The following is a 27,492-nucleotide window of genomic DNA, read 5'->3' as shown; positions in this document are numbered from 1 at the left end:
CCCCCCAATTACGTAAACATACATCATTTGTTGTGAAGAGGTTAAGAAATAATTTTTTTTATTGACATGTTGTAAAAAATAGTGCAATGGTTCAAAGTGAATGCAAGAGCACAATGGCTTGAAAATCTATTTAAACAAAACCTTTTCCTGCAAAATGGTAAATCTATAAGTATGTTATAGAACATGTCTGCAGGGGAGGACATATCATTGGTGAAATCTATGCCGAGACTCAAGAATAGTGTTGAGCATTCCGATACCGCAAGTATCGGGTATCGGCCGATACTTGCGGGTATCGGAATTCCGATACCGAGATCCGATACTTTTGTGGTATCGGGTATCGGTATCGAAACAACATTAATGTAAAAATGTGTAAAAGAGAGAATTAAAATAAAAAAATATTGCTATACTCACCTCTCCGACGCAGCCTGGACCTCAGCGAGGGAACCGGCAGCGTTGTTTGCTTAAAATTCGCGCTTTTCCTTCCTTACGTGAAGTCCCGGCTTGTGATTGGTTGCGTGCCGCCCATGTGGCCGCGACGCGACCAATCACAGCAAGCCGTGACGTAATTTTAGGTCCTTCAGGATTTTAAAATTACGTTCTGGCTTGTGATTGGTCGCGTCGCGGTCACATGGGCGACGCGACCAATCACAAGCCGTGACGTCACGGGAGGCAGGACAAGCGTGCATTTTAAAATGCGCGCGTGTCCAGCCTCCCGTGACGTCACGGCTTGTTATTGGTCGCGTCGCCCATGTGACCGCGACGCGACCAATCACAAAGCCGGAACGTAATTTTAAAATCCTGAAGGACCTGAAATTACATCACGGCTTGCTGTGATTGGTCGCGTCGCGGCCACATGGGCGGCACGCGACCAATCACAAGCCGGGACTTCACGTAAGGAAGGAAACGCGCGAATTTTAAGCAAACAACGCTGCCGGTTCCCTCGGTAAGCTCCAGGCTGCGTCGGAGAGGTGAGTATAGCAATATTTTTTATTTTAATTCTTTCTTTTACACATTAATATGGATCCCAGGGCCTGAAGGAGAGTTTCCTCTCCTTCAGACCCTGGGAACCATCAGGAATACCGTCCGATACTTGAGTCCCATTGACTTGTATTGGTATCGGGTATCGGTATCGGATTGGATCCGATACTTTGCCGGTATCGGCCGATACTTTCCGATACCGATACTTTCAAGTATCGGACGGTATCGCTCAACACTACTCAAGAAGTAAGGGGGCCCATTTCCACCTCCAATATAGGAGGAATTTTGCATTTTGATGAGCTATTAGACTGCAAAGAGCCCAAATATTGTGCTTGCATCGGGGCCCTTTTTGTCTTTGTCGATCAGTGCACGTCTTCTTTTTGGTGTATAGTAAATGTTTGGCACAATGACGAAATACGGTGCCAAACAATCTAAAAACAATACTCACATTTGTATGTCAACATTGATAAAAACAGTAAACCTCACTACTATTAACACAAAAATAGAGAATTGTGTTAAAGATTTAGAGACGTTCAAAAAAAGAAGAATTGAAAAATGAAATGTGTTTTTAAACAATTTGGAAATATTTACCACATGATGATATAAAAATGGCACAAAAAAACCCAAACTCAAATGCCAGAACATAAATATGTATAAACCAGACTAGTAATCGTCCTACATTCTCCATGAAGTACCATCATTTATGGTTGTCAATGGGTACTGGGACAGACAAAATTAAAAACCCTGCATCAATGCAATGAACCTTTTTAACCTTTATCTGTTTACATTGCCAAATAATTTTACTGTTGTAAGACTATAAAAAAACATACTATTAAATCACTTTTATTGTACTTGAAGCATCTTATTTTAAAATGTAAAATGTAAATTATTTTTTATTTTTCAAAGATTGAAGGCTTTGAGGATTTTTTCCTTACCCACTGGTAATAAATGAAAAATTAGAAGGTAAGGGAATTAGCCCTGTTTTTTAACACTCCACCATTATAAAAGAGAGATGCAGTTCAGTAAGTGACAAATGATCATTATCCACAACAGGTCCCATTTAACCAAGAGATAGTCAATAAGTGTTATTGATTTAATGCACCTTCACCTTAGTTAGCTTTGGCATTTACACAGTATGTTAGCATAATGTAGTCTACACCAATGTTCTTGTGTCATTTTTGTAGTATATGCACTGATGCCTAACAGACCAACCATAGACACATACAGTATGTGTGTCTTATCATAACTGTAGGAATTTAAAGGGGTTGTCCATTCGGGTTTTTTTTTAAATTCACTTAGAATAATGTAAAGCAATAAAATAAACTGCTATTTGTGAAATTTCTGACCAAGCTGAGATTCTGCAGACAAATTTGACCTTTTTTTTTCAATATGTTGAGGGGTGCTGTTTTTAAAATGGTATCACTTTGGGGGGTTTCCCAATATATAGAACCCCTAAACTCACTTCAAAACTGGATAGGTACCTAAAAAAACAAGTTTTGTAAATTTCCTTGAAAAAATGAAAAATTACTGCTCCATTTGTAACCTCCTAAAAGGCTAACAGAATAAAAGAACATTTTACAAATTGTGCTGATTTAAAGCAGACATGAGGGAAATGTTATTTATTAAGGTATTTCTATGGCATGACTATCTGGATTAACAGAATAATCATTCAAAGTTTGAAAACTGCAAATTTTTTAACATTTTTCTAAAATCTGATATTTTTTGTAAATAAACACAAAACATATCAGCCTAAATTTACCACTATCATAAATTATAATGTGCCACGAAAAACATTCTCAAAATGACTGGGATTCGTTGAAGCGTTTAAGAATTATTAACATGTAAAGTGACACTGATTTCAAAAATTTGGCCACAAAGGGGTTAAGAATAAAGTAATCAATGACAGATTTCTGATGATTTACAATGAAATGCACAAAAACTTGGTTATAGGATGTGACATTCACTTTCATTTTTACTTTTCCATTCTTGTTTTGTTCTCCCCTTCTTCCAAAAGTCATAACTGTTTCATTTTTAAATCCACATAGAAATAGAAGTTTGATTTTTGCAGGATGCGTTGTACTTTTGTATAACACTATTTATTTTAACATAAAATGTACTGAAAAATTGGAAAAAAATTCTAAGTGCAGTGAAATTGCAAATTAAACACAATTTCAACACTTTTTGGGTTTTGTCCATTGTACTGTACAAATGACCTGACATCAAGATTCTCCAAGCCAGTACAAATACAGCGATAACAAACTTGTCCTGTTTTTGTATTATTTTAATGGTACAAAAATGTTTGTTTGTAAATTTGTAAAAAAACAACAATTTGGGGATGTTTGTGTCGCCATGTTCTAAAACTTGCAACTTTTAAAAAAGTTTTTTCCGTTTTTTTGCAGTGTGAACAGATGTTTTAATTGATAGCATATTGGAACAGATATGGCATTTTGATCACTTTATACTTAATTTTTTTGTGGCATTGCGACTAGTGATGTGCGGACCCATGGATGTTCGAGTTTGGCAAATTCGACGAATATACAATTAAAAGTTTGGTTTGGGTCCGAACTCAATACCAGCCAATGGGTATCTGAACTTTGGTGCTATAAAATTTTCATAGTAAGGGCTAGTAGGCTGCAAAAGGAATCAAAATGGACAATCGTCTCTCCATTACTAATCCCGGAGTTTGAAGTCAGTGGACATAAAACAGCTTACATCAACACAAAAACCATTGCCCCACTTGCCAATGGATCAGGGCAAGAGGAAAGAGCTGAGGCTAAGCACCAGAAATTGATAAATGGATATTTCATTTCTGGAGCAGCTGAGGGCTGGTGTTAGTAGTCTGGGAGAGGGACAATATCCATGGCCTCTTCCAGGCCTATTAATATCAGCCTGCAGCTATCTGCATAGATCCTGTGGCTGTGAGCTCAGGTAACCAGCCACCAGATCTCTGGCAGCTGTAATGCCCAGAAACCTCATGGGAACCTTTCAGGGACACTTTAAGGTTACTGGAGTTTCCAGCTGCTGGAACACCTGGGGGCTGTGAACTAAAGGTACCTTCACACAAAACGACGCTGCACCGATAGCGACAATGATGCCGATCGCTGCAGCGTCGCTGTTTGATCGCTGGAGAGCTGTCACACAGACCGCTCTCCAGCGACCAATGATGCCGAGGTCCCCGGGTAACCAGGGTAAACATCGGGTTGCTAAGCGCAGGGCCGCACTTAGTAACCCGATGTTTACCCTGGTTACCAGCGTAAAATGTAAAAAAAACAAACAGTACATACTCACCTGCGCGTCCCCCGGCGTCCGCTTCCTGCACTGACTGACGGACTGAGCGCCGGCAGTAGCAGGGCACAGCGGTGACGTCACCGCTGTGCTGTGCTTTCACTTTCACTTTGTGGCGTTCAGTCAGTGTGGGAAGCGGACAGCGGGGGATGCGAATGTAAGTATGTACTGTTTGTTTTTTTTACATTTTACACTGGTAACCAGGGTAAACATCGGGTTACTAAGCACGGCCCTGCGCTTAGTAACCCGATGTTTACCCTGGTTACCAGTGTAAAATTACGCTGGTATCGTTGCTTTTGCTGTCAAACACAACGATACACGGTGATCGGACGACCAAATAAAGTTCTGAACTTTATTCAGCGACCAGCGACATCACAGCAGGATCCTGATCGCTGCTGCGTGTCAAACTAAACGATATCACTAGCCAGGACGCTGCAACGTCACGGATCGCTAGCGATATCGTTACAAAGTCGTTTCGTGTGAAGGTACCTTAAGGTTACCTTGGTTGTGTATTTTACTTTCCTTGTTAATAAATAAATAAACAAATGCAAAAAATGACATGGTTCCACACCTATTTTTAGAACCAGCTCAGGTAAAGCACACAGCTGGAAAAGGGACAATATCCATAAAGGTTCCCAACCTATTATTTCAGCTCACAGCTGTCTGCATAGCCTTTTCTGGTTATTAAGATGGGAGAGCAAAAAATAAATGATGTGGAGTCCTCCTTTATTTAATAACTAGAAAAGTCTATACAGACAGCTGTGGTCCATTGATATTGGTCCTCTCCCAGACTAATAACATCAGCCCTCAGCTGCCCCAGAAAAGAAACCTCCATTAGCTGCTCCATTTGTGGCACGTAGCCACAGCTCTCCCTTCTTGCCCTGGTACATTAGCAAGTGTGGTAATGGTTTTTGGGTTGATGTTAGCTGTTTTATGTCCGCTGACACAAAACCCAGGGGCTAGTAATAGAGAGGCATCTATAAGACACCTCCACAACTAATCTCATAGTCAAAAGTAAAAAAGACACACACAGAGACATCACTAACTTTATTGCTGTTTAAAGCTGATGAGCTACAGTAACCTTACTGAGGTCACCTCAGTTCACAGGCACTGGTTCTCGCAGGTCCAGCACATGTGCCAGATAAAGAGTGGTTGCTCATCAGTCCGGCACACACATTGAATTTGTAAGAACTGGCGTCTGTGAAGTGAAATGACCTCAGTAAGTTTGCCGCAGTTCATTGGCTATGAACTGAGATAACTTTATGATGCCATTGCTCATTGCAGAAGCCAGATTCCCACACTACAGTACTGTCAGAGTGTTCCAGCTGCTCATCTTGAATGGTCACATTACTGATGTCACAGCTCAGCACTGCATTGGATGTAGCAGAGTTGGGATCATTATGGGGCGTCATCATTATCGATTAATGGCAGACAGCTGAGGATTATTTTGATTTTTTTATTTTATAATAATAAATGGGTAAGCGGGTAAGATAGAGGATTTGTCGAGGAGTGTTTTGTTCAATTAAAAGACTTTTCTCTGTGTGTCTTTCCATTTACTATGGGATTAGTAATGGGGGTGTCTGACAGATGCCTCTCTATTACTAACTAATTATTAACTAAGGGAATTTAGATAGTGAGCCCCATCAGGGACAGCAATGATAATGTGTGCAAAACTGTAAAGCGCTGCGGAATATGTTAGCACTATATAAAGATTATTTATTACTATTTTTATTATTATTATTATTATTATTAAAAAAGATGGAGTCTGAACGTCATTTTACTTTTAAATTATTTATTTTACATAGTCAGGCTGGGTCATGTGTTACACCGGCCAATCACAACCATGCCATTACTTGACATGGCTGTGATGGAGCCGGAAATACCAACAGCCTTCAAGCTTGATGATTGGCTGCAGCTTTTCATCAAGCTTTATCAGGATGATGAACCCAAACAGGAAACCGAACATACAGTAAGTAGTCTGTGTTTGTGGTCGGGTACCGACACTACAAGTTTGGTACGAACCCCTTAACTTTACAGTTCGCTAATTGCGACAACAAAAACGCAATTTTAACTTTTTTTATTTTATTTTTATAGTTTTTACCAATCGAGTAAAGTTATTTTACATATTGATAAGTCAGACTTTAATAGACAGAATGATATCAAATATATGTATTGTTTATCTTTGTTTAATACATTTATTTTTAATGTGGGGCATGGTGGTTGAGTTGAATGTTCATACTTTTTAATTTTTTAAAACTTTTTTTTATTGCTTTTACCGTATTTCTTACTCCCTTCAGGGTACTTGAACCTGTGATCGTCAAACCAGCAATGCTTCAGTATTTCTGTGTATTTTAAAGATCAAAGTCTCTTTTGATGCCCAGCCAAAGTCATAGGGTGCCAATTGGCACATGGTGTGGCACGCTCCTGTGTTTGCATACTGCAAATGCCATTGTCACAGACTTACAGCATAGGGCAGAGCACCGCACTGCCCTCAGCTGTTAGAGGCAGATCCTGGCTGTATGTCACAGCACTTATCTCCCATGTATGGTGGCTCTGAGCCTTCTCCACACACCTACTCTCAGCTTACATCATACATGTATGGCATGTGCAGTGGATGTTTGGCTGAGCTTAAAATGATCTCAATATCTACTAAGGAAGTCAATTTGTTTTTTATGTTTTGCAATAGTGTATAACAGTAAAATGTTAAATAACTCAAAGACAAAAAAATAATCTACTTTAAAATCATTCTAATTGTCAACTGCTAAAAAATCATCAGTGCCTATTATGTGGCCTCTGAACAGATGCAACAACTGGTGAACAGAGGATCCACTGGGAAAGCAACATGGACTGGAATAAGAAAAACTGTCTGCAACCAAGAAGAGAAGCCCTCATTTACATTCTGGTAAACTGTACTTGGGGATTAGCAGAGAATTACAATAATTGGGAAGACAATAAAGGCAGATGCTGGACAATAAGAATTCTTAAGCAAGAGACTAAACAAACATCACACATGTAAATGGTTATTCTGCCTACCAAAGTGGTCTCTGGATGTTTAAAATTATCATGGGCAGAAAGAACAGCAATGCATCTGAGCTCACATCAACCAACTGCTTCCTCGTTATGCAATTTAGAGGAAGCAATTAACGTACAAGAAAATTCAGAGCAGTAACCAAGATTTTATTTTCTCTTTATTATGTTTTCTTTACTTCCTTCATTTAGAACCAGTAATTAATACTTTTCCGTTTTGTTTTACTTAAATTTTAATGCTTGTTTTGGAACTCTCAATGTAGAAAAAAAGAAAACATATAAAATCTGCAATATGTGCCCAACCATGCACAGAACATTCATTTAATTTAATATATTGTTTTGTTTTTTTTAATTTATACCTTAGGCACAAAAGACTGATTCATTATGTTGATGTCACATTAAGATCAGTTGAAGACATCTAATGCTTGATTATGTGAATTTATGAACGGGAAAAATGTGCTAATTATAAATTCACCTTATCTAAAATGCATGAAAGCAATTTCAGGTTCCCTATATAACAATTTGTGCAGATAATACAGCGGAGTATGAATTGGCATACAGGGTGGGTCATTTATATGGATTCACCTAAATAAAATGGGAATGGTTGGTGATATCAGCTTCATGTTTGTGGCACATTAGTATATGGGAGGGGGGGAAACTTTTCAAGATGGGTGGTGACCATGGCAGCCATTTTGAAGTTAGCCATTTTGGATTCAACTTTATTTTTTCCAATGGGAAGAGGGTCAGTGACACTTCAAACTTATTGAAAATTTAAAAAAAAAAAAAAATGTGCTTGGTTTTAACATAACTTTATTCTCTCATGAGTTATTTACAAGTTTATTACCACTTATAAAATGTGTTCAAAGTGCTGCCCATTGTGTTGGATTGTCAATGCAACCCTCTTCTCCCACTCTTGACACACTGATAGCAACACCGCAGAAGAAATGCTAGCACAGGCTTCCAGTATCCGTTGTTTCAGATGCTGCATATCTCGTATCTTCACAGCATAGACAATTGCCTTCAGATGACCCCAGCATCTGAAACAACAAATTATATATGTGTTTTCTTATTTTAAATATATATTAACTGATTTATATGTGTTATAGAAGGGATAATAGGATGCCTTTAAGTGCCTCTTGCCTTTAATTGCTAGAATTACTAGAATGTGTTAACACAGTAGTCTGATGGTCTCCCCTTCAAGGAGACTACACTTCTTATCATGTATGTTCTCAATATTCAGTCACAACATGTTTTTTGGTACGTTGTGAGGAACAAAGGTCAGTATGACCCTGGGTGATGGTGGGGGCTACATGAATTACATTGTGTGTTACATTTGTTGTAAATGGTATAAAATACTGCCTTTTGCCTTTGGATGTTCAAAAAGGCACAGACAAAGGAGGAAAATAGCAAGTGAATAAATGGCGTCTGAGAGAGTGCAGCAGGATGGAAGTAAGGTGTATTATGAATGTTTTGATGCTTAAAAGTCCGACTACGACTGACACATTACTGCTACGGTTATACCTTTGTATAACCAGAGACCCAGACAAGACAGATGGACTTGTAAACACTGTGGTCAGACAAACCCAGACTGGAGAAATACTTGTATGATCTGTGCTGCAACCCGACCTAAGAGAATTGCACTGAATCCTGTCCAGACAAGATCACATGTAGTGACATAAGAAGCTGACACAGGATTGTGGTTGGTGGATAGTAGGGACATTAACTTTTGGGAGTAGGCTGACAGTAATCCTTTTGGGAAGGAGCTGTAGACCAGCATGTCATGTCACCCCCAACTGGTCATCTAGTCACCCCCACCACCAGAGAACCAACCACATCAGGTAGGGTAAGACAGATACAGGAGTATTATCCCTGGAGGCTCTCTGACTAGCTAGCTACGCAAAAACAGTTGGCTGACCCTGAGAACCAACCTTTCCCATTTTTCAGATAAAGACAATATGATGGACGTATAAGTGCACCTGGGCAGGCCTAGGTAGTTAGTGAGCACAAAAGCAGGTGATGTACTAGGACACGTAATTAAGACACATACAGATGTGACAAAAGGAGAGAGTGTAGAGATGTACTTTGGACGGTTACAGCTGAAATGGGCAGACATGGGGTACAGTCCCATAAACCCACTTGATGTTAAAATATTGGTAAATACATTTATTGATGGTATGACCAAAGACTTACGAGACGTAGTACAGACAGCCAGACATGAATGGACGCCCCTGGAAGAAGCTGGCGGCGAAACGCGCGTCGGGGTGAAGGGACGCCCTGGGAGAAGCTGTGCGGCAGGTAACAGTATTTATTATACCTCTCTTATCCCTCCTATATCTGTTTTAGTAGGGTCCGCCCTGCATATAGATTTTTTGTGGCATATAGGGATATAGTGGGAAGGTTATTTATTATCATTAAGTAGAGATCCGGATTTTAGGATCTCCTATATGGATTTGAATGCCGCCTAGCTTCTCACATGGGAAATTGATATAGTGTCTGCATTTTTGTTGGCTTAGATACCTTTTGTCACCCTCTAGCATGTGAATCATGCAGTAGGTTGCTGTACACATATCTTATACTATACCTATTTTGTGTTGTGGCGTCCCTTATATGGTATCTGATGTATTTTTTGATCGATCGATTATTTTTGTTTTTAATTGTTTATTAATAAATATGATTTTATATTATATTTGTGGGATCTCTTCTTGGTCCCACTAAGATCACGGTGGGATCTTGTTGTTTGATGAATGGAGAAATGTAGATTCAAAAGACCTGAAGGTTCCTAAAGGAGTTGAACAAACTAGGGCAATAAGACGAGGTGTTATGTATGCGGGAGTACAAGGAAAACAGTAGAGACGTAGTAAGGGACCTAAGGACTTAGAAACAGTGAAGTGCTGGAATTGTGAAGAAAATGGACACTCAGACCAATCTTCCACCTCCTTCACCTTCAGACTAGGAAACTGACAACCCAGTGACAAATATGTGCCCTGTTCTTGTCCCCTCCGGACCTGGTCCTGCCTTGATGACCACCATACCAATGCCGGGAGGGAAAGAGACAGAATTCTTGATTGACACTGGGGCAGCCGGAACTGCGGTACACAAAGACTTGATAATGTCAGACATGATTACTGACGAGACTGTGGAATGCGTGAGTGTAGAGGGACAAGCGACTGAAGCCCCTATGACTAAACAAATGAGACTAGAATCATGAGACAGCCAAGAGGTGCTTACAAACTTATTGTTAGTGACAATTCCCCTATGAATTTGCTGGGAGCAGAGTTGAGTACTGTCTAGGCCACTGTACAGTACTCTCCTGAGGGTATTACAGTCACAAGTCCCCTTTCATATAAACACTTGGGGCAGAGGGACGCCAGGGTCTTCCACGTGCACATTATACCACAGGTAAATCATGCCCAATTATAGTTACATTTAATTCCATTCATTTGCCAGTTTAGTAGTTTCCTTACACAAGATGGTATAGTTACCGTGTATTTCTAGGTTGTCTTCATATGATATATAGTTTTTTAGCCATTCATTATATTGGCTCAAACCATAGTCACTGTTTATTTGTCTTTTCCACTTCCTATACCTTATCACAAGCAACTGGTATTGATATTTGGTATTTTTCAAATCCCTTCTTTTTATATTTGGAACTGTTAGTTATGGATTTATAAAGGGCTGCTACTTTCTTAGAATAAGCTTGTGCTTTGCTGTGGCCTATGGCATTGTGCTCTCCCATTTTATGACTTAGTATCTTTCGTAATTATATATTTTCATATGTATAGTTTTCTTTTGGTAACATATTTTGTGAATCAAATTTAGTTTCTTTTAAGGGACACTCTACCCAATCAAATACGGGTGTGAATAATATTTGGACATTAATGTGTGACTTATATAAACACTTGTGTAAATTTGCAGAAATGGTGTATATGGCAAGAGTAGTGAAAGTAACACCTGACACCAGAATGTCTGAGGACGGGGAAAAGAGTCAGGTACCAGACACCGTTTGGGCAAGGGGAAAATCTGATGTGGGTCGGCTGCCCATTCCCCCTGTCATGATAAATTAAAAGAAGGAACCACTCCTTTTTGGTTAAAGCAATACCCCTTTGACACTAGTCAAATCAATGGCCCTGAGCAGGGATATTAAAGAGTATGTTAAGGCAGGGGTTCTAGTGCAGAGATCTTCCCCCTGCAACACCCCTTTGTGTCCCATTAAGAAGAAAAAGGACCCAAGGGTTCCCCTGACACAGAATAGTTCATGAATTACAGGCTATTAATGATGTTACAGTGAGTGTGATCTTAATTGTCCCTAATACACACACCGTATGGTCACAAAATGTTTCACAATCACTGATTTGGCAAATGCATTTTTCACCTCATCCACAGATTGTACTATTACAGTACGTGGATGACCTCCCGCTCTGCTGCCCGGACCAGATGTCCTTGCTGCGTCTTTTTAGCAAAAAAAGGTTGCAGAGTCTCACGTGACAAACTACAGTATTACAAACAAAAGGTGACATTTTTAGGCTACAATATTTCTAAAGGTATAAGAGTCCTGATTAAAGGAAAAAAAAACAGACAGTACTGACACAACAACATAGAGAAGAACAGAGACCAATAACTTACTACTCAGCACAAATAGACCCAGTGACTAGAGGGTCTCCTACGTGTGTCCGTGTTGTAAAAGCTGCTGTATTACTGAAAGGCATGTGAGCTCACACTGACTTTTTCTTTTTGACAATTTGTTCCCCACATGACATTAATGCCATACTCATTCAAGTTCAACCAAACCACCTGTCTATGGATAGACAGATCAGACTTGAATGTGCTCTAATACTAATTCCTGAATACGTCACCCTCAAAAGACATAATGTTCTGAATCCAGCCACTCATCTGCTTGTGGATTCAGAAAAGGGGGAATTGGTGACAGCATTAGAAAAAAAAAAAAAGTACTCTGGTACGTTGACATGACGCACAAACATGACTGCATAGGAACTGATGAGTCAGGAGACAGTATGTTTTACATATGTTCATGAAAAACCTGTTCCTAATGCATATTTTGAAGTTTTTATTTTTGTAGATGGCTCCAGATACCACCAGGATGGGCAATTCTACACTGGACATGCAGTAGTATCCTCACATGAGGTAATCCGAGTTGAACCACTCCCTCCTCACATATCGGTGCAGGAGGCAGAGTTGAAGGCACTCACTGAGGTGTGTAGAGCTGCTGCAGGTAAAGTCGCTAATATTTATACAGATTCGAATTATGCATGGGGAATATCCCATGATTATCACCCTGTCTGGAGAAGCAGAACGTTTCTAACATCAGCCGGTAAGCCCATTAAAAATGCAGAGCTGGTGAAACAATTAGTGGAGGTATTGACGTTACCAGTCCAGGTTGGCATCGTCAAGGTAAAAGCACACACGGACGGTGACTCTGTGGAGGTAGAGGGCAACAGAAGGGCGGACGAGGCTGCTAAAGTAGCAGCAAGGCGGCCTAGAGAGCAGTGGACGGTGGCGGAGAGTCAGCGTATTCCAGCCACACTGAGCCTAGATGTCCTGAAATCCCTACAGCTGCCCAAACAGAGAAGGAACACGGGGGAGAATGAGAGCTGAGCTGAACTCAAAAGGAGTTTTGGGAGAATAAGGATAAATTGTATATACCAAGGTCCCTGTTCCTAATTATGGCGCAAGCAACAGATGGCCCCACTCACACCTCAAAATGTCACATGTGTCCATGGTAGATGCCTTCCGGATCGCTCCTGGTTTCAGTTACGCAGCAGCAAAGCTGGTACGGTCATGCCTCATCTGTGCACAGCACAACCCAGGTAAAACAGAAAAAGTCCCTAAGAAAGCGACACCCAGGCCTCTCTACCCGTTTCAGAGACTAAATAAATAAATCTCAAGGCACGGTACACATAAACAATTATACACAAGTATGCACATACATGTTGATCTCCTACTATGGTCACATATTTAATTCATTTCTAGTGCCATCCATATGTCCATGGTGTTGTGCTTTTCATGGTATTTTTTCCCACCGTGTTACTATATCATTTATATTTTAATAAACATTGTTATCTGTACTTTATCTTGGACTTCATTTCGGTTTCTTCTTCATATCCGTTTCAGAGACTGCAGACTCACTACATACAGCTACCCAAGGTAGGAGTGTGTGAAAAATGTCCTAGTATGTGTAGATCTCTTCTCTGGTTGGCTGGAAACCTATCTGGTAAAATGTGCAAATGCTAAAGTGACTGCAGACAAATTGATGAAAGAACTGATCTGCAGGTATGGTGTCCCAGAAACCATAGAGAGCGATAGGCGTACACACTTCACGGGAGAAATATTGAGGGAAGTCATGCAGGCCCTGGGAGTACAGCAAGCATTTCATGCACCATATAGACAACAAAGTAGTGGGAAAGTGGAAAGACTAAATGGGACACTTAAACTGAAAATTCAGAGGCCATGGCAGACACAGGAAAGAGTGGGATAGAGTGCTGGTCTCTTGCACTCTTGTCAGTCAGACACACTCCAAATAGAAAGACAGGCTTGTCTCCTTTTGAAGTCCTGTTTAGTAGTTTGCCAGAGACTGGTCTGTACTTCCCACAGGTGCTACAAATGCAACACGGGTCTATGACAGCCCATGTCCAGGCCTTGCAGAAAAGACTTAATGTGGTGCATAAACATGTGTTTTCATCCATTCCAGATCTTAATGCCAGTGCAGACGCACATCTGCTGAATCCAGGTGATTGGGTGGTCATACACAGACACGTGAGAAGGAGCCTAGACCCACGGTTTGATGGCCCGTTGTAAAGTCCAGCTGACCACATTCACTTGAGGGAACGCCCACCTGGATCCATGCCAGTCACTGCAAAAAGATCTTTTCACTAGCAGAAAGACTGTTGTTCTAATCACCTTGCTGGCAGTGGTAGGATGTTTGCACCTTACAGAGACACTGAATACACTTTTAAATGTCGACAAGGACAAAAACTGCTGGACTGTTGGATCTGTACACACAGCCCAGTATCTGCAAGGACTATGCTGTACTTTGCCATACCCCAGGAGCCAAGGAGGGTATTAACACCAGACTGCATACACAATGAGACTTGGACTCAGATTTTCTTGGTTCCTTAAGGTCTTAATAAGACTAATACAATATAGAGACTCCTTTTTAAATCCAGCCGATTGGCTTAGCGGCCTAGAGGGAGGGATTATTTTTGACTTGACTTGACAGACTTGTATGCAAATTTTGTTGCTTTGCTTATTGTTTTATGTAGCCGTAAAAGCGCTAATATATGTATTACCTAAGGCTGAACCTTCTGTAGTGTATCATAGGCCCCGTATGGCCACTGCTGACGGTGGAGGTGAGTGTCCACACTGAGGGTGGATGGGCGAAGCAGGTAGAAAGCCCCCTTGTGGGTACTAGACCCATGAGACAGTAGCTCCTTTGTGGACATCAGCTAACCCCGTAGCAAAGGTTATACCATTTACAAAAGGGGGAAATTGTTATAGAAGGGATAATAGGTTGCCTTTAAGTGCCTCTTGCCTTTAATTGCTAGAATTGCTAGAATCTGTTAACGCAGTAGTCTGATGGTCTCCCCTTCAAGGAGACTACACTTCTTATCATGTATGTTCTCAATAGTCAGTCACAACATGTTTTTGGTACGTTGTGAGGAATAAAGGTCAGTATGACCCTGGGTGATGGTGGGGGCTACATAAATTACATTGTGTGTTACATTTGTTGTAAATGGTATAAAATACTGCCTTTTGCTGCATTACATCAGATAAAAGTGACTTGCTCACAGGATATGTGTGAGGTGTCTTTTTGTCCCCAAGCGCGCTTGTAAAATAACGGGCGTAACTACTTGATTTGGGTCTCACTGGTGATCTGTCAGCTGACATTGGGTCAGAACGAAAACAGCTACGACATATGTCAATTACTATCTAAAAACCTTTGATTTTTGCACCTATTTTTCAAGGAAAGCACGCTGCCATCTTGTGTTTGGCACAGCTTCTCACTGAATCTTCTGCACTACTCCTGCTTCTAATGCTCATACTCAGGCAGAGAGACTTGAAGTGGGCATACATTCACTCCACAACACTGAAGACCGTGTTGCTCTGAACAAATACGTCACTTCCATGCTGTGGATTGACATACTGCCGCTAGATATGTTGAGAAAAGTCAGTGACTTTTTACTGATAGTCAAATTAGCATAAACTTTGCATATTATTCCCACATTAATAAAAGCCATTTCCGGTGGGTGGGTTTCCGGTGCAATTGCCGAAAGCGCTTGTTAAATGGTTAATAGCCATGAGTGGATCTCGATTACACCCGCAGCTATTGCGGGCACATGTCAGCTGTTCAAAACAGCTGACATGTCCTGGGAAAGATGTGGGCTCACCACTGGAGCCCACATCAAAGGGAGGGAGTCCGACATTGGCGTATTATTACGCCCGATGTCAGTAAGGGGTTAAAGTCTTCCTTGCCATACAAGAAGACATCAGTATAATAAATGGCACATGGTCGGTACAAGCCTTGTCATACATTTTGCAGGCCCGGTAGCCTGTAGGTATGCCTTTGAGTTCTCTAATTTCCAATTTATTTCCAACGATGAATTCCTGGCCACTGGATATAGATAAACGTATGGTATAATGTCTTGTAGTTTGATAATTGAGCATTGATTGACAGAAATAAAATCACATTTAGGCAATTCTAACCCCATTTCTTACAATTGATACCTGTCGTTCAGGCCTAATTCACACTGACATCAGAGTCTCTATACACAGTCATCTCAGATTTGACAGAAATAACAATGGTTTATGAAGTGTTATGTTCTCCTGTTCTCGATTTTCCCCTATTCTTCTTGATAGAGAAATCCAAGACTAGTGAGAAGTTTACATCATGGCTTGGTTACCATGACCATTATATATTATTCAATATATATATATTTTTAATTAGCTCTCCTGTGTGGAATACGTTTGTTTATTTCATTGTATTGAAAACTGTAGATAACTATTCTTTTTCAGTACAGTTGAGGCTGCTGACTATAGGGCAACATGATTCCATTTTTACATACATTTGGCCAATAAAGTCTTTGAGCATGTAGATGTATACATTGGAAGATTTTCTTGGTGTATATAATGAGCATGCAGAGCAGAGATTGTATAAAATGAGCCATAGTCGTCACAGTGTAGATGGATTCATAATTCACAACTAAGGATTTATATCTTTTGTGCTACTTACCAGCTGTAGAACATCAGCAGAAACCATCTGCATGCAGCACATTGCTGTAGCCAAAGCACAGACAATTGTAGAGATGATATTCAAAGCACAGACACTGAACAACAGGTCCTGTAAAAATGCAAAGAAAACCATCAGGTTTTATCTTACAAATGTATGTGACGGGACTGCAAACATATTTAATTGGTTTGATAATAGCGGCTGTCACTTGCTATCTGTTCATTGTGGGATTAATTAGTTTGCACTGCTGCTTTTTCAGATCTTAACCCCTTGCAAATGAACTCTTTCAGGACACTAATATGTCACAATTCTGTACTAGTCATTACAGCCTATTACAACAAAATGATATTAACATTTCCCTGTGAATTTAGTTTTACCTGGATGAATAATCATGGTTGAGGGAGCATAAGGAGGCTTTTTTTTCCCAACAGAGTGAAAATGCTTTTTGTATGGCTATCATGTCTCACAAACCGAAACATGACTTCAGATATTCCATCAATTGATTTCTTGTAACCTAGCTTAGCTAATGACCCTACCTTTGCTAATGAGGGGCAAAAGAATGGAATAGCACAAAAAAACATGGTTTTCCACATTTTTGTACTAGTTTGAAAAAGACAAATACTCATATCATAACATATCATAAATGGCACCATATTAAACTTTTAAACCTTTTAAATACCACTGTTATTCTTGACTGCAACATTTAAAGGATTATACAGTAGTTACTCTCTGGTTCCAAATATGTAAAAGAGTCGGCACCCATGCAGTAAGGAGTAGGCTCAGGTGTTGAGCCTGCTACCATACAAGCAGTGTGCATATCCTCCATACATGAGTGACAGATGTTGGTAAGAGGTTAACCAGACTGACTGTTAATCTAAATTTTAAAACATGCATATATCTGATCATAGTATTCTAATCTACATTAGCTATGCTAGAGTAGCCCTATTCGATAAATAACAGTTGGCTGAATGCTCATTATCTCTTCCAATCTCAAATACACAGGAACACTTGGCTTGAACAAGCATGACAATTTTTATGACAATATCAATTGGTCATATGTATTCAGACCCTTTACTCAGACACTCATATTTAAGTCACATGCTGTCCATTTCATTGTGATCCTCCTTGAGATGGTTCTGCTCCTTCATTGGAGTCCAGCTGTGTTTAATTAAACTGATAGGACTTGATTTGGAAAAGCACAGACCTGTTTTTATAAGACCTCACAGCTCACAGTGCATGTCAGACCAAGGAACTGGCCAAGGAGCTCAGAGACAGAATTGTGGCAAGGCACAGATCTGGGGAAGGTTACAAAAGAATTTCTGCAGTAATAAGAGCACAGTGGCCTCCATAATCCTTAAATGGAAGAAGTTTGGGACGACCAGAAGTCTTCCTACACCTGGCCGTCCAGCCAAACTGAGCAATTGTATAAGAGCCTTGGTAAGAGAGGTAAAAAAGAACCCCAAGATCACTGTGGCTGAGCTCCAGTGATGCAGTAGGGAGACTGGAGAAAGTCAACTGCACCAGTCAGGCCTTTATGGCAGAGTGGCCTGACGGAAGAATCTTCTCAGTGCAAGACATATGAAAGCCAGCATAAAGTTTGCTAAAAAACACATGAAGGACTCCCAGACTATGAGAAATAAGATTCTCTGGTCTGATGAGACGAAGACAGACTTTTTTGGTGATAATTCTAAGCGCTATGTGTGGAGAAAACCAGGCACTGCTCATCACCTGCATAATACAATCCCAACAGTGAAACATTGTGGTGGCATCATCATGCTATGGGGTGTTTTTCAGCTGCAGGGACAGGACGACTGGTTGTGACTGAAGGAAACATGAATGCCAAGTATGCCAAGAACAGAGATATCCAGGATGAAAACCTCTTTCAATATGCTCTGGACCTCAGACTTTGCGGAACGTTCACCTTCCAACAAAACAGTGACCCTAAGCACACAGCTAAAATAACAAAGGAGTGGCTTGAGAAAAACTCTGTGACCATTCTTGACTGGCCCAGCCAGAGCCCTGACCTAAACCCAATTGAGCATCTCTGGAGAGACCTGAAAATGGCTGTCCACCAACGTTCACCATCCAACCTGAAAGAACTGGAGAGGATTTGCAAGGAAGAATGGCAGAGGATCCCCAAATCCAGGTGTGAAAAACTTGTTGCATCATTCCCAAGAAGACTGATGGCTGTGCTAGCTCAAAAGGATGCTTCTACTCAATACTGAGCAAAGGGTCTGAATACTTATGACCATGTCATATTTCAGTTTTTCTTTTTTAATAAATTTTCAAAAATTTCAACATTTCTGTTTTTTTTTTCCAGTGCAGATGGGGTGCAGAGTGTACATTAATGAGAACAAAAATTAACTGTTTTGAATTTACCAAATGGCTGCAATGAATCAAAAAGTGAAAAATTTAAAGGGGTCTGAATACTCTCCGGACCAACTGATATATATATATATATTATATATATATATACACATATATAAATATACATATATATATATATATATATATATATATATATATATATATATATATATATACACACACACACACACACACAGTATATACAGGTCTGGCAAAAGAAACCACTGCAAAATGTTCAGTTTGTCTGATTTCTCTCTTTATAGGTATATTTTTTAGTAAAATATAAATTTTTCATTTATTCTATAGACTACTAACAACATGTCTCCGAATTTCCAAGCAAAGAATTTTGTATTTTTTTCTGAAAAGGAGAAATGGTCAAGATTAGAAAAAAACAACAACTTTACTTTCAGATATCAAATAATGCAAAGAAAACAAGTTAATAATAATTTAGAAACAACAATACTCAGGAAGAGTTCAGAAATCAATATTTTGTGGAATAACCATGATTTTTAATCACAACTTTCATGCGTCTTGGCATGCTTTCTACCAGTCTTTCACACTGCTCCTGGCACAAAAATTTAAGCAGTTCTTCTTTGTTTGATGGCTTGTGGCTATCCATCATCCTCTTGATTACATTCCAGAGGTTTTCAATGGGGTTCAGGTCTGGAGATTGGGCTGCCCATGACAGGGTTTTAATGTGGTGGTCTCTTAATTTTTTACAGAGCTGTATATATATCATCAGATCCAGGTTCTCTTGCCTTGTCCATGTCCTTCTACCAGATCCATAGAAGCAGGAATCTACCACACAAGACAAGACCCAAGGTGCAGATTATGAAAAGAAACCACAGAAACCATCCAACACATAGTGGCAGGATGCAAAATGCAAGCAGGAACAGCATATATAGAATGCCACAACCAAAGAGCGGTAATTGTATACCGGAACATCTGCACAGCATATGGGCTAAGTACCCGTAAGTCCAAGTGGGAGACCCTAGAACAAGTGATGGAGAATGAAAGGGCTAAAATCCTTTGGGACTTCAAGATCCAGACGGACAAGCAGGTGTTGGCTAACCAACCAGACATTGTGATCAGAAGACAGCAATGATAATAGATGTAGCAGTGCCAAGTGACAGCAACATCAGAAAGAAGAAATATGAGAAGCTGGAGAAATACCAGGGCCTCAAAGGAGAACTGGAGAAGATGTGGAAGGTGAAGGCAACAGTGATTCCAGTGGTGATAGGAGCACTTGGAGCAGTAACCCCTAAGTTGGAAGAATGGCTCCATCAGATCCCAGGAGCAACATTTGAGCTCTCTGTCCAGAAAAGTGCAATGCTGGGAACAATTAAGATTCTGCATAGAACCCTCAAACTCCAACGCTTCTGGTAGAGGACCCAAGAAAGCAGGGGCGGACACAGACAGCTTGGGGCCCCTGTGCAGGAAATATGTCTGGGCCCCCCTCCTCTTAAGGCAACAAAGCTATATGTATATATATATATATATTCAGAAAAAATCCATAAGAAATGATGAGGGCACTCACCGCATAAAGTAGAAAATGGTTCCTTTATTGAAGATAAAACATCCAGAAAACGGTCATGGCCGGGGGAGAGGCAGCTCGTGCGAGCAGGGGTGGACAACGGCCGTTTCGCGCTGTCTTGCGCTTCTACGGGTCAAATTGTGGCAGGTCACTGACAGCGGATATAGTGTGCCGGCCAGACACACCCCGCCAGTCAGGACCTCCCACAAGCCAAAAGATACACACTCAAATATAAAAAAACAATTAAAATCAAACATCGAGTATAAATGAACCACTAAGCAGATTATCCTAAATGAGAAAATACTAAATATGTATAGTGTTACAGCAATTTTATATCTACTACATAAGAATGGCACAAATACCGGTAAAATAAATTAGAGCCGCATCTGAGGACTTTAGCAAAGGAATTGAACATCCCGCTTCTTCAACGGTCATGCGTACTAGGACACATCACTAGGTATTCTTGCGCCGCCTACAGGAATATCGACATATCTACCCTGTCGTTGAACCCAAGTGGACCCATAGCATTGCTGCGCAAGATCCACCTGGCCTCACATCTCAGGAGAAGATTGTCCAGGTCGCCACCTTGTACCGGCAGTGTTACCTTCTCAACGCCTGCAAAGGTAAGGCAGTTCGTGAGACCTCCGTGTACTTCTCTTACATGTGCAATGAAACGTGGTACTCCTTTCCCGGATACCACCGTTCTACAATGTTCTTTAAAGCGAATATATAACGGACGAATAGTCTTACCAATGTAAAAGTATTTACACGGGCAGAACATGACATATACGACGTGATCAGTTTTGCAGGTTATAAAATCATTGACTACATGTGAGACAGTTCCTATACGAAGGAGACGATCTGTGAGATGTTGTGGACAAACTGAACAATGTCCACACTTAAAATTACCTTTAGGGGTCATGCTTTGTAGCCAATTTATTTTTGGTTTCGTCACTCGATTCCTGACTAATCTATCACGCAATCTGGCACTCCTCCTATTAGCTATTATGGGACCTCTCAATGCTATCTCTGCCAATTCTTTGTCCCTTTCTAAGAGGTGCCAATTCTTTTTGATAGCCAGTCTAATCTGTTGATCCATACTCCCATATTTAAAACAGAAATTGAATCTTTTTAAATTTCTCTGTCTTTGACCAGATTTAATTTTGGTCGATCGGGTCAACCTTTCATTTTCAACTCTACTCAGGGCCGATGATAGCAATCCCTCCGGATACCCTCTATCTTCAAACCTCCTTTTCATTTCCATAGCCTGGCGACAAAAACCTTCTTCAGTATTATTGACCCTACTAGTTCTTAAAAATTGGCTGTAAGGTACAGCTCGTTTGGTATGTGGCGGGTGGTAACTGTTAAAGTGCATCAGTGTGTTAGCTGCGATCGGTTTTCTAAACAAGGAGGTGCATACCTTGTTGTCTTTAATCTCCACCAATACGTCTAGAAATTCAAGTCGAGAACCCCCAAACAACGAAGTAAAGGTCATATTCATGTCGTTGCTCAGATTGAGGTATCTCACAAACGCCTGAAAGGCCTGCTCGGTACCGTCCCAGATTATTACTATGTCGTCCACATATCTGCGGAAAAACTTAATATGCTGCAAAAAGATATTACTTTCAGAATAAACATATTTCTCCTCGAAATAGCCTAGGAACAAGTTCGCAAAAGTACAAGCTGCCGGGGTCCCCATCGCGGTACCTTCCTTTTGTAAGTACCACTCATCCAGAAATGTAAACACATTATGGGTCAGAATAAATTCTAAACTCTCACAAATAAAACCAATAAATTTTTCACTTTTATCCGTTGTGCCCAAAATAGTTCTAATTGTTTCCACCCCCATGGATTGTGGAATCCTGGTATACAGGCTTTCCACGTCAATCGACGCCAACGAAAAGCCCTCCTGCCAGCTGAAACCTTGTATACTTTTTAAGAAAGAATTGGTATCCTTTAAATACGAAGGAATACTTTGTAGCATGGGGCGTAATAACCAATCAATGTACTGGGATAGGGGCTCAGTGAGCGACCCTATCCCAGACACGATGGGACGGCCAGGGGGACAAGTGACAGATTTATGTACCTTAGGGATGTGGTACCAATGGGGCTTCGTGGGGAACCCCGGCAACAGCTTCTCAGCCTTTTTTTGCGAAATTGTTCCTTGCTCGACATGTTTTCTGAGCAGAGATCTCAAATGACCTCTATACTTCTGCAACGGATTACTGGGAAGTGGTTTATACACAGTCATATCTGACAATTGTCTTTTAGCCTCATTAGTGTAATAATCTTTAGAGAGTAAGACAATCTTGCCTCCCTTGTCAGCTGCTCTGACCACAGTGTCTTCCCAAGACTTGATCTCTAGTAACGCCTTTTCTTCTTTTTTCGTGATGTTACTGGTAGCTTTATGATATACCAAAGCCTCTACGTCTTTCAAGACCTGTGCTTCAAACAGATCAATTAAATTACCAGGAGACACAACGGGCATGAATCTAGAAGGGACGCCCCCTCTAAAGGGTGCTCCCGCACTAGCTTCCCCATTCTGGTCTCTTCTCGGCTCTTCTACCAATCCTAACAACAATTCTGCATCCTCTCTTACATCAGCTAAAGCTCCTGTCCCTGCCATAAACCCCAATGGGCCAATCTTACAAGGGATGTCGCCTTCCATAGTATCACCGGTAACGTCTTTATTAACAAAATTTTTAAAAAGATGAATTTTTCTAACCGATTTAAATAAATCGATCCTAAACTCTGTGAGGTCAAATTCCTCTGGGACACTATAATTCAGACCCTTGGATAACAGATTCAAATGGTCTGATGTCAAAACATGACTAGTCAGATTAATAACCGTTTCTTCTGTTACGCCGGTTAATATTTCTTTGTCCAAGCTACGTGTCTCCGTTTCCGCTGCTTTCTTTGCTCTCCTCCATTGTCTTTTTCTTCCGCCCCTCCGGGTCTTACCCCTAAAGGGGTCGATGCTCCTGTGGCTTCTATATCAATGGTTGGAAGAATCTCGAGAGAACCGGTCATAGCGCTTGCACTATCACTAAGACTGGATTCAGACTCAGTGGTGAGATAGTCTCTGTTACGGTTCCTGTTGTTCGGACCTGATTTCTTTTTCCAATGCGGTGTATTCTTATTTCTACCACTGTATCCGTTCGACAAATTCCATGAAAAAATTCTGCCAGTATCAAAATCAGCCTTGTCGCATATGTACTTATCTCTCTTTCTCTGTTTAATATTAGCCTGAATGGGTATGAGTCTGCTTTCCAATTTCTTTTGGCAGACACCCCACTGGCTTTCAGAAAACCTTGTTTTCAGTTCTTCTTGTGTCTTATTCAGATCAGCACTTACGGTCTCATAATTTTTCAAATTGGTTTTTAAGACCAGCGACAGTAGATCTTGAGAACACTTTAACATAATACTTTCCCATTCAGAGCGGAATACCGCATCTTCGTTGTGTTGAGAAATCTGCTTCCAGACCCTAAGTCCCCGCGGAACTCTTCCACTATCACAATAGGACTTGAGAGATTTGTTGGTCCAAAACAGTTTTATTTCTCTTTCTGCTAAGTTAGTCATTTTGTACTCTAACGCCTTTGTACTCAAAGAGCGTATCTCATCCACCTGCTCGCACTCTTTGAAGTAATTGTCCACATCCACCCGGCCAGCCTGTAATCCTGCTCTGGGAATAGCAGCTGTGAGTTCCATCTGTTCCATAGTCAACTGAACTCGCAATGAAAGTGCAAAAAAATCCGACTCTACAGGGTGTGCTCAGCTCAAATGAGTGTAATAACTAAAGTCCAACAAAAAGATGCAGAAAGAAAAGCGGCACTACCCTAGTCGGGTCAACAACACACACTAACTGCTGCGGGAACAGCGATGGTCTCTGTGCTTGCAAAACACCATATAACTGCGGGGTGCTCCTTCCAAGAAAACAGTCTTTTAATTCAGAAAAAATCCATAAGAAATGATGAGGGCACTCACCGCATAAAGTAGAAAATGGTTCCTTTATTGAAGATAAAACATCCAGAAAACACAACGAAGATGCGGTATTCCGCTCTGAATGGGAAAGTATTATGTTAAAGTGTTCTCAAGATCTACTGTGCTGATCTGAATAAGACACAAGAAGAACTGAAAACAAGGTTTTCTGAAAGCCAGTGGGGTGTCTGCCAAAAGAAATTGGAAAGCAGACTCATACCCATTCAGGCTAATATTAAACAGAGAAAGAGAGATAAGTACATACGCGACAAGGCTGATTTTGATACTGGCAGAATTTTTTCATGGAATTTGTCGAACGGATACAGTGGTAGAAATAAGAATACACCGCATTGGAAAAAGAAATCAGGTCCGAACAACAGGAACCGTAACAGAGACTATCTCACCACTGAGTCTGAATCCAGTCTTAGTGATAGTGCAAGCGCTATGACCGGTTCTCTCGAGATTCTTCCAACCATTGATATAGAAGCCACAGGAGCATCGACCCCTTTAGGGGTAAGACCCGGAGGGGCGGAAGAAAAAGACAATGGAGGAGAGCAAAGAAAGCAGCGGAAACGGAGACACGTAGCTTGGACAAAGAAATATTAACCGGCGTAACAGAAGAAACGGTTATTAATCTGACTAGTCATGTTTTGACATCAGACCATTTGAATCTGTTATCCAAGGGTCTGAATTATAGTGTCCCAGAGGAATTTGACCTCACAGAGTTTAGGATCGATTTATTTAAATCGGTTAGAAAAATTCATCTTTTTAAAAATTTTGTTAATAAAGACGTTACCGGTGATACTATGGAAGGCGACATCCCTTGTAAGATTGGCCCATTGGGGTTTATGGCAGGGACAGGAGCTTTAGCTGATGTAAGAGAGGATGCAGAATTGTTGTTAGGATTGGTAGAAGAGCCGAGAAGAGACCAGAATGGGGAAGCTAGTGCGGGAGCACCCTTTAGAGGGGGCGTCCCTTCTAGATTCATGCCCGTTGTGTCTCCTGGTAATTTAATTGATCTGTTTGAAGCACAGGTCTTGAAAGACGTAGAGGCTTTGGTATATCATAAAGCTACCAGTAACATCACGAAAAAAGAAGAAAAGGCGTTACTAGAGATCAAGTCTTGGGAAGACACTGTGGTCAGAGCAGCTGACAAGGGAGGCAAGATTGTCTTACTCTCTAAAGATTATTACACTAATGAGGCTAAAAGACAATTGTCAGATATGACTGTGTATAAACCACTTCCCAGTAATCCGTTGCAGAAGTATAGAGGTCATTTGAGATCTCTGCTCAGAAAACATGTCGAGCAAGGAACAATTTCGCAAAAAAAGGCTGAGAAGCTGTTGCCGGGGTTCCCCACGAAGCCCCATTGGTACCACATCCCTAAGGTACATAAATCTGTCACTTGTCCCCCTGGCCGTCCCATCGTGTCTGGGATAGGGTCGCTCACTGAGCCCCTATCCCAGTACATTGATTGGTTATTACGCCCCATGCTACAAAGTATTCCTTCGTATTTAAAGGATACCAATTCTTTCTTAAAAAGTATACAAGGTTTCAGCTGGCAGGAGGGCTTTTCGTTGGCGTCGATTGACGTGGAAAGCCTGTATACCAGGATTCCACAATCCATGGGGGTGGAAACAATTAGAACTATTTTGGGCACAACGGATAAAAGTGAAAAATTTATTGGTTTTATTTGTGAGAGTTTAGAATTTATTCTGACCCATAATGTGTTTACATTTCTGGATGAGTGGTACTTACAAAAGGAAGGTACCGCGATGGGGACCCCGGCAGCTTGTACTTTTGCGAACTTGTTCCTAGGCTATTTCGAGGAGAAATATGTTTATTCTGAAAGTAATATCTTTTTGCAGCATATTAAGTTTTTCCGCAGATATGTGGACGACATAGTAATAATCTGGGACGGTACCGAGCAGGCCTTTCAGGCGTTTGTGAGATACCTCAATCTGAGCAACGACATGAATATGACCTTTACTTCGTTGTTTGGGGGTTCTCGACTTGAATTTCTAGACGTATTGGTGGAGATTAAAGACAACAAGGTATGCACCTCCTTGTTTAGAAAACCGATCGCAGCTAACACACTGATGCACTTTAACAGTTACCACCCGCCACATACCAAACGAGCTGTACCTTACAGCCAATTTTTAAGAACTAGTAGGGTCAATAATACTGAAGAAGGTTTTTGTCGCCAGGCTATGGAAATGAAAAGGAGGTTTGAAGATAGAGGGTATCCGGAGGGATTGCTATCATCGGCCCTGAGTAGAGTTGAAAATGAAAGGTTGACCCGATCGACCAAAATTAAATCTGGTCAAAGACAGAGAAATTTAAAAAGATTCAATTTCTGTTTTAAATATGGGAGTATGGATCAACAGATTAGACTGGCTATCAAAAAGAATTGGCACCTCTTAGAAAGGGACAAAGAATTGGCAGAGATAGCATTGAGAGGTCCCATAATAGCTAATAGGAGGAGTGCCAGATTGCGTGATAGATTAGTCAGGAATCGAGTGACGAAACCAAAAATAAATTGGCTACAAAGCATGACCCCTAAAGGTAATTTTAAGTGTGGACATTGTTCAGTTTGTCCACAACATCTGACAGATCGTCTCCTTCGTATAGGAACTGTCTCACATGTAGTCAATGATTTTATAACCTGCAAAACTGATCACGTCGTATATGTCATGTTCTGCCCGTGTAAATACTTTTACATTGGTAAGACTATTCGTCCGTTATATATTCGCTTTAAAGAACATTGTAGAACGGTGGTATCCGGGAAAGGAGTACCACGTTTCATTGCACATGTAAGAGAAGTACACGGAGGTCTCACGAACTGCCTTACCTTTGCAGGCGTTGAGAAGGTAACACTGCCGGTACAAGGTGGCGACCTGGACAATCTTCTCCTGAGATGTGAGGCCAGGTGGATCTTGCGCAGCAATGCTATGGGTCCACTTGGGTTCAACGACAGGGTAGATATGTCGATATTCCTGTAGGCGGCGCAAGAATACCTAGTGATGTGTCCTAGTACGCATGACCGTTGAAGAAGCGGGATGTTCAATTCCTTTGCTAAAGT

General features: G+C 40.8%; 1 protein-coding gene across 3 annotated transcripts in view; it reads right to left on the bottom strand.

The window, feature by feature from the left end:
• Positions 1-27,492, bottom strand: part of ENTREP2 (endosomal transmembrane epsin interactor 2) — a 1,414,087-nt gene that overhangs the window by 236,537 nt on the left and 1,150,058 nt on the right. For all 3 annotated transcript variants that reach the window (XM_077263898.1, XM_077263899.1, XM_077263900.1), the window contains one exon: positions 16,535-16,642. In XM_077263898.1, coding sequence (XP_077120013.1) covers positions 16,535-16,642 — 108 coding nt within the window. The remainder of the gene's footprint in view (positions 1-16,534; positions 16,643-27,492) is intronic.

Source organism: Ranitomeya variabilis, chromosome 5 (assembly GCF_051348905.1).
Source record: "Ranitomeya variabilis isolate aRanVar5 chromosome 5, aRanVar5.hap1, whole genome shotgun sequence".
In the NCBI taxonomy this organism is placed as follows: Eukaryota; Metazoa; Chordata; class Amphibia; order Anura; family Dendrobatidae; genus Ranitomeya; species Ranitomeya variabilis.
The sequence above is the reverse complement of the archived record's forward strand: the minus strand, read 5'-3'. Positions and strand labels throughout refer to the sequence as shown.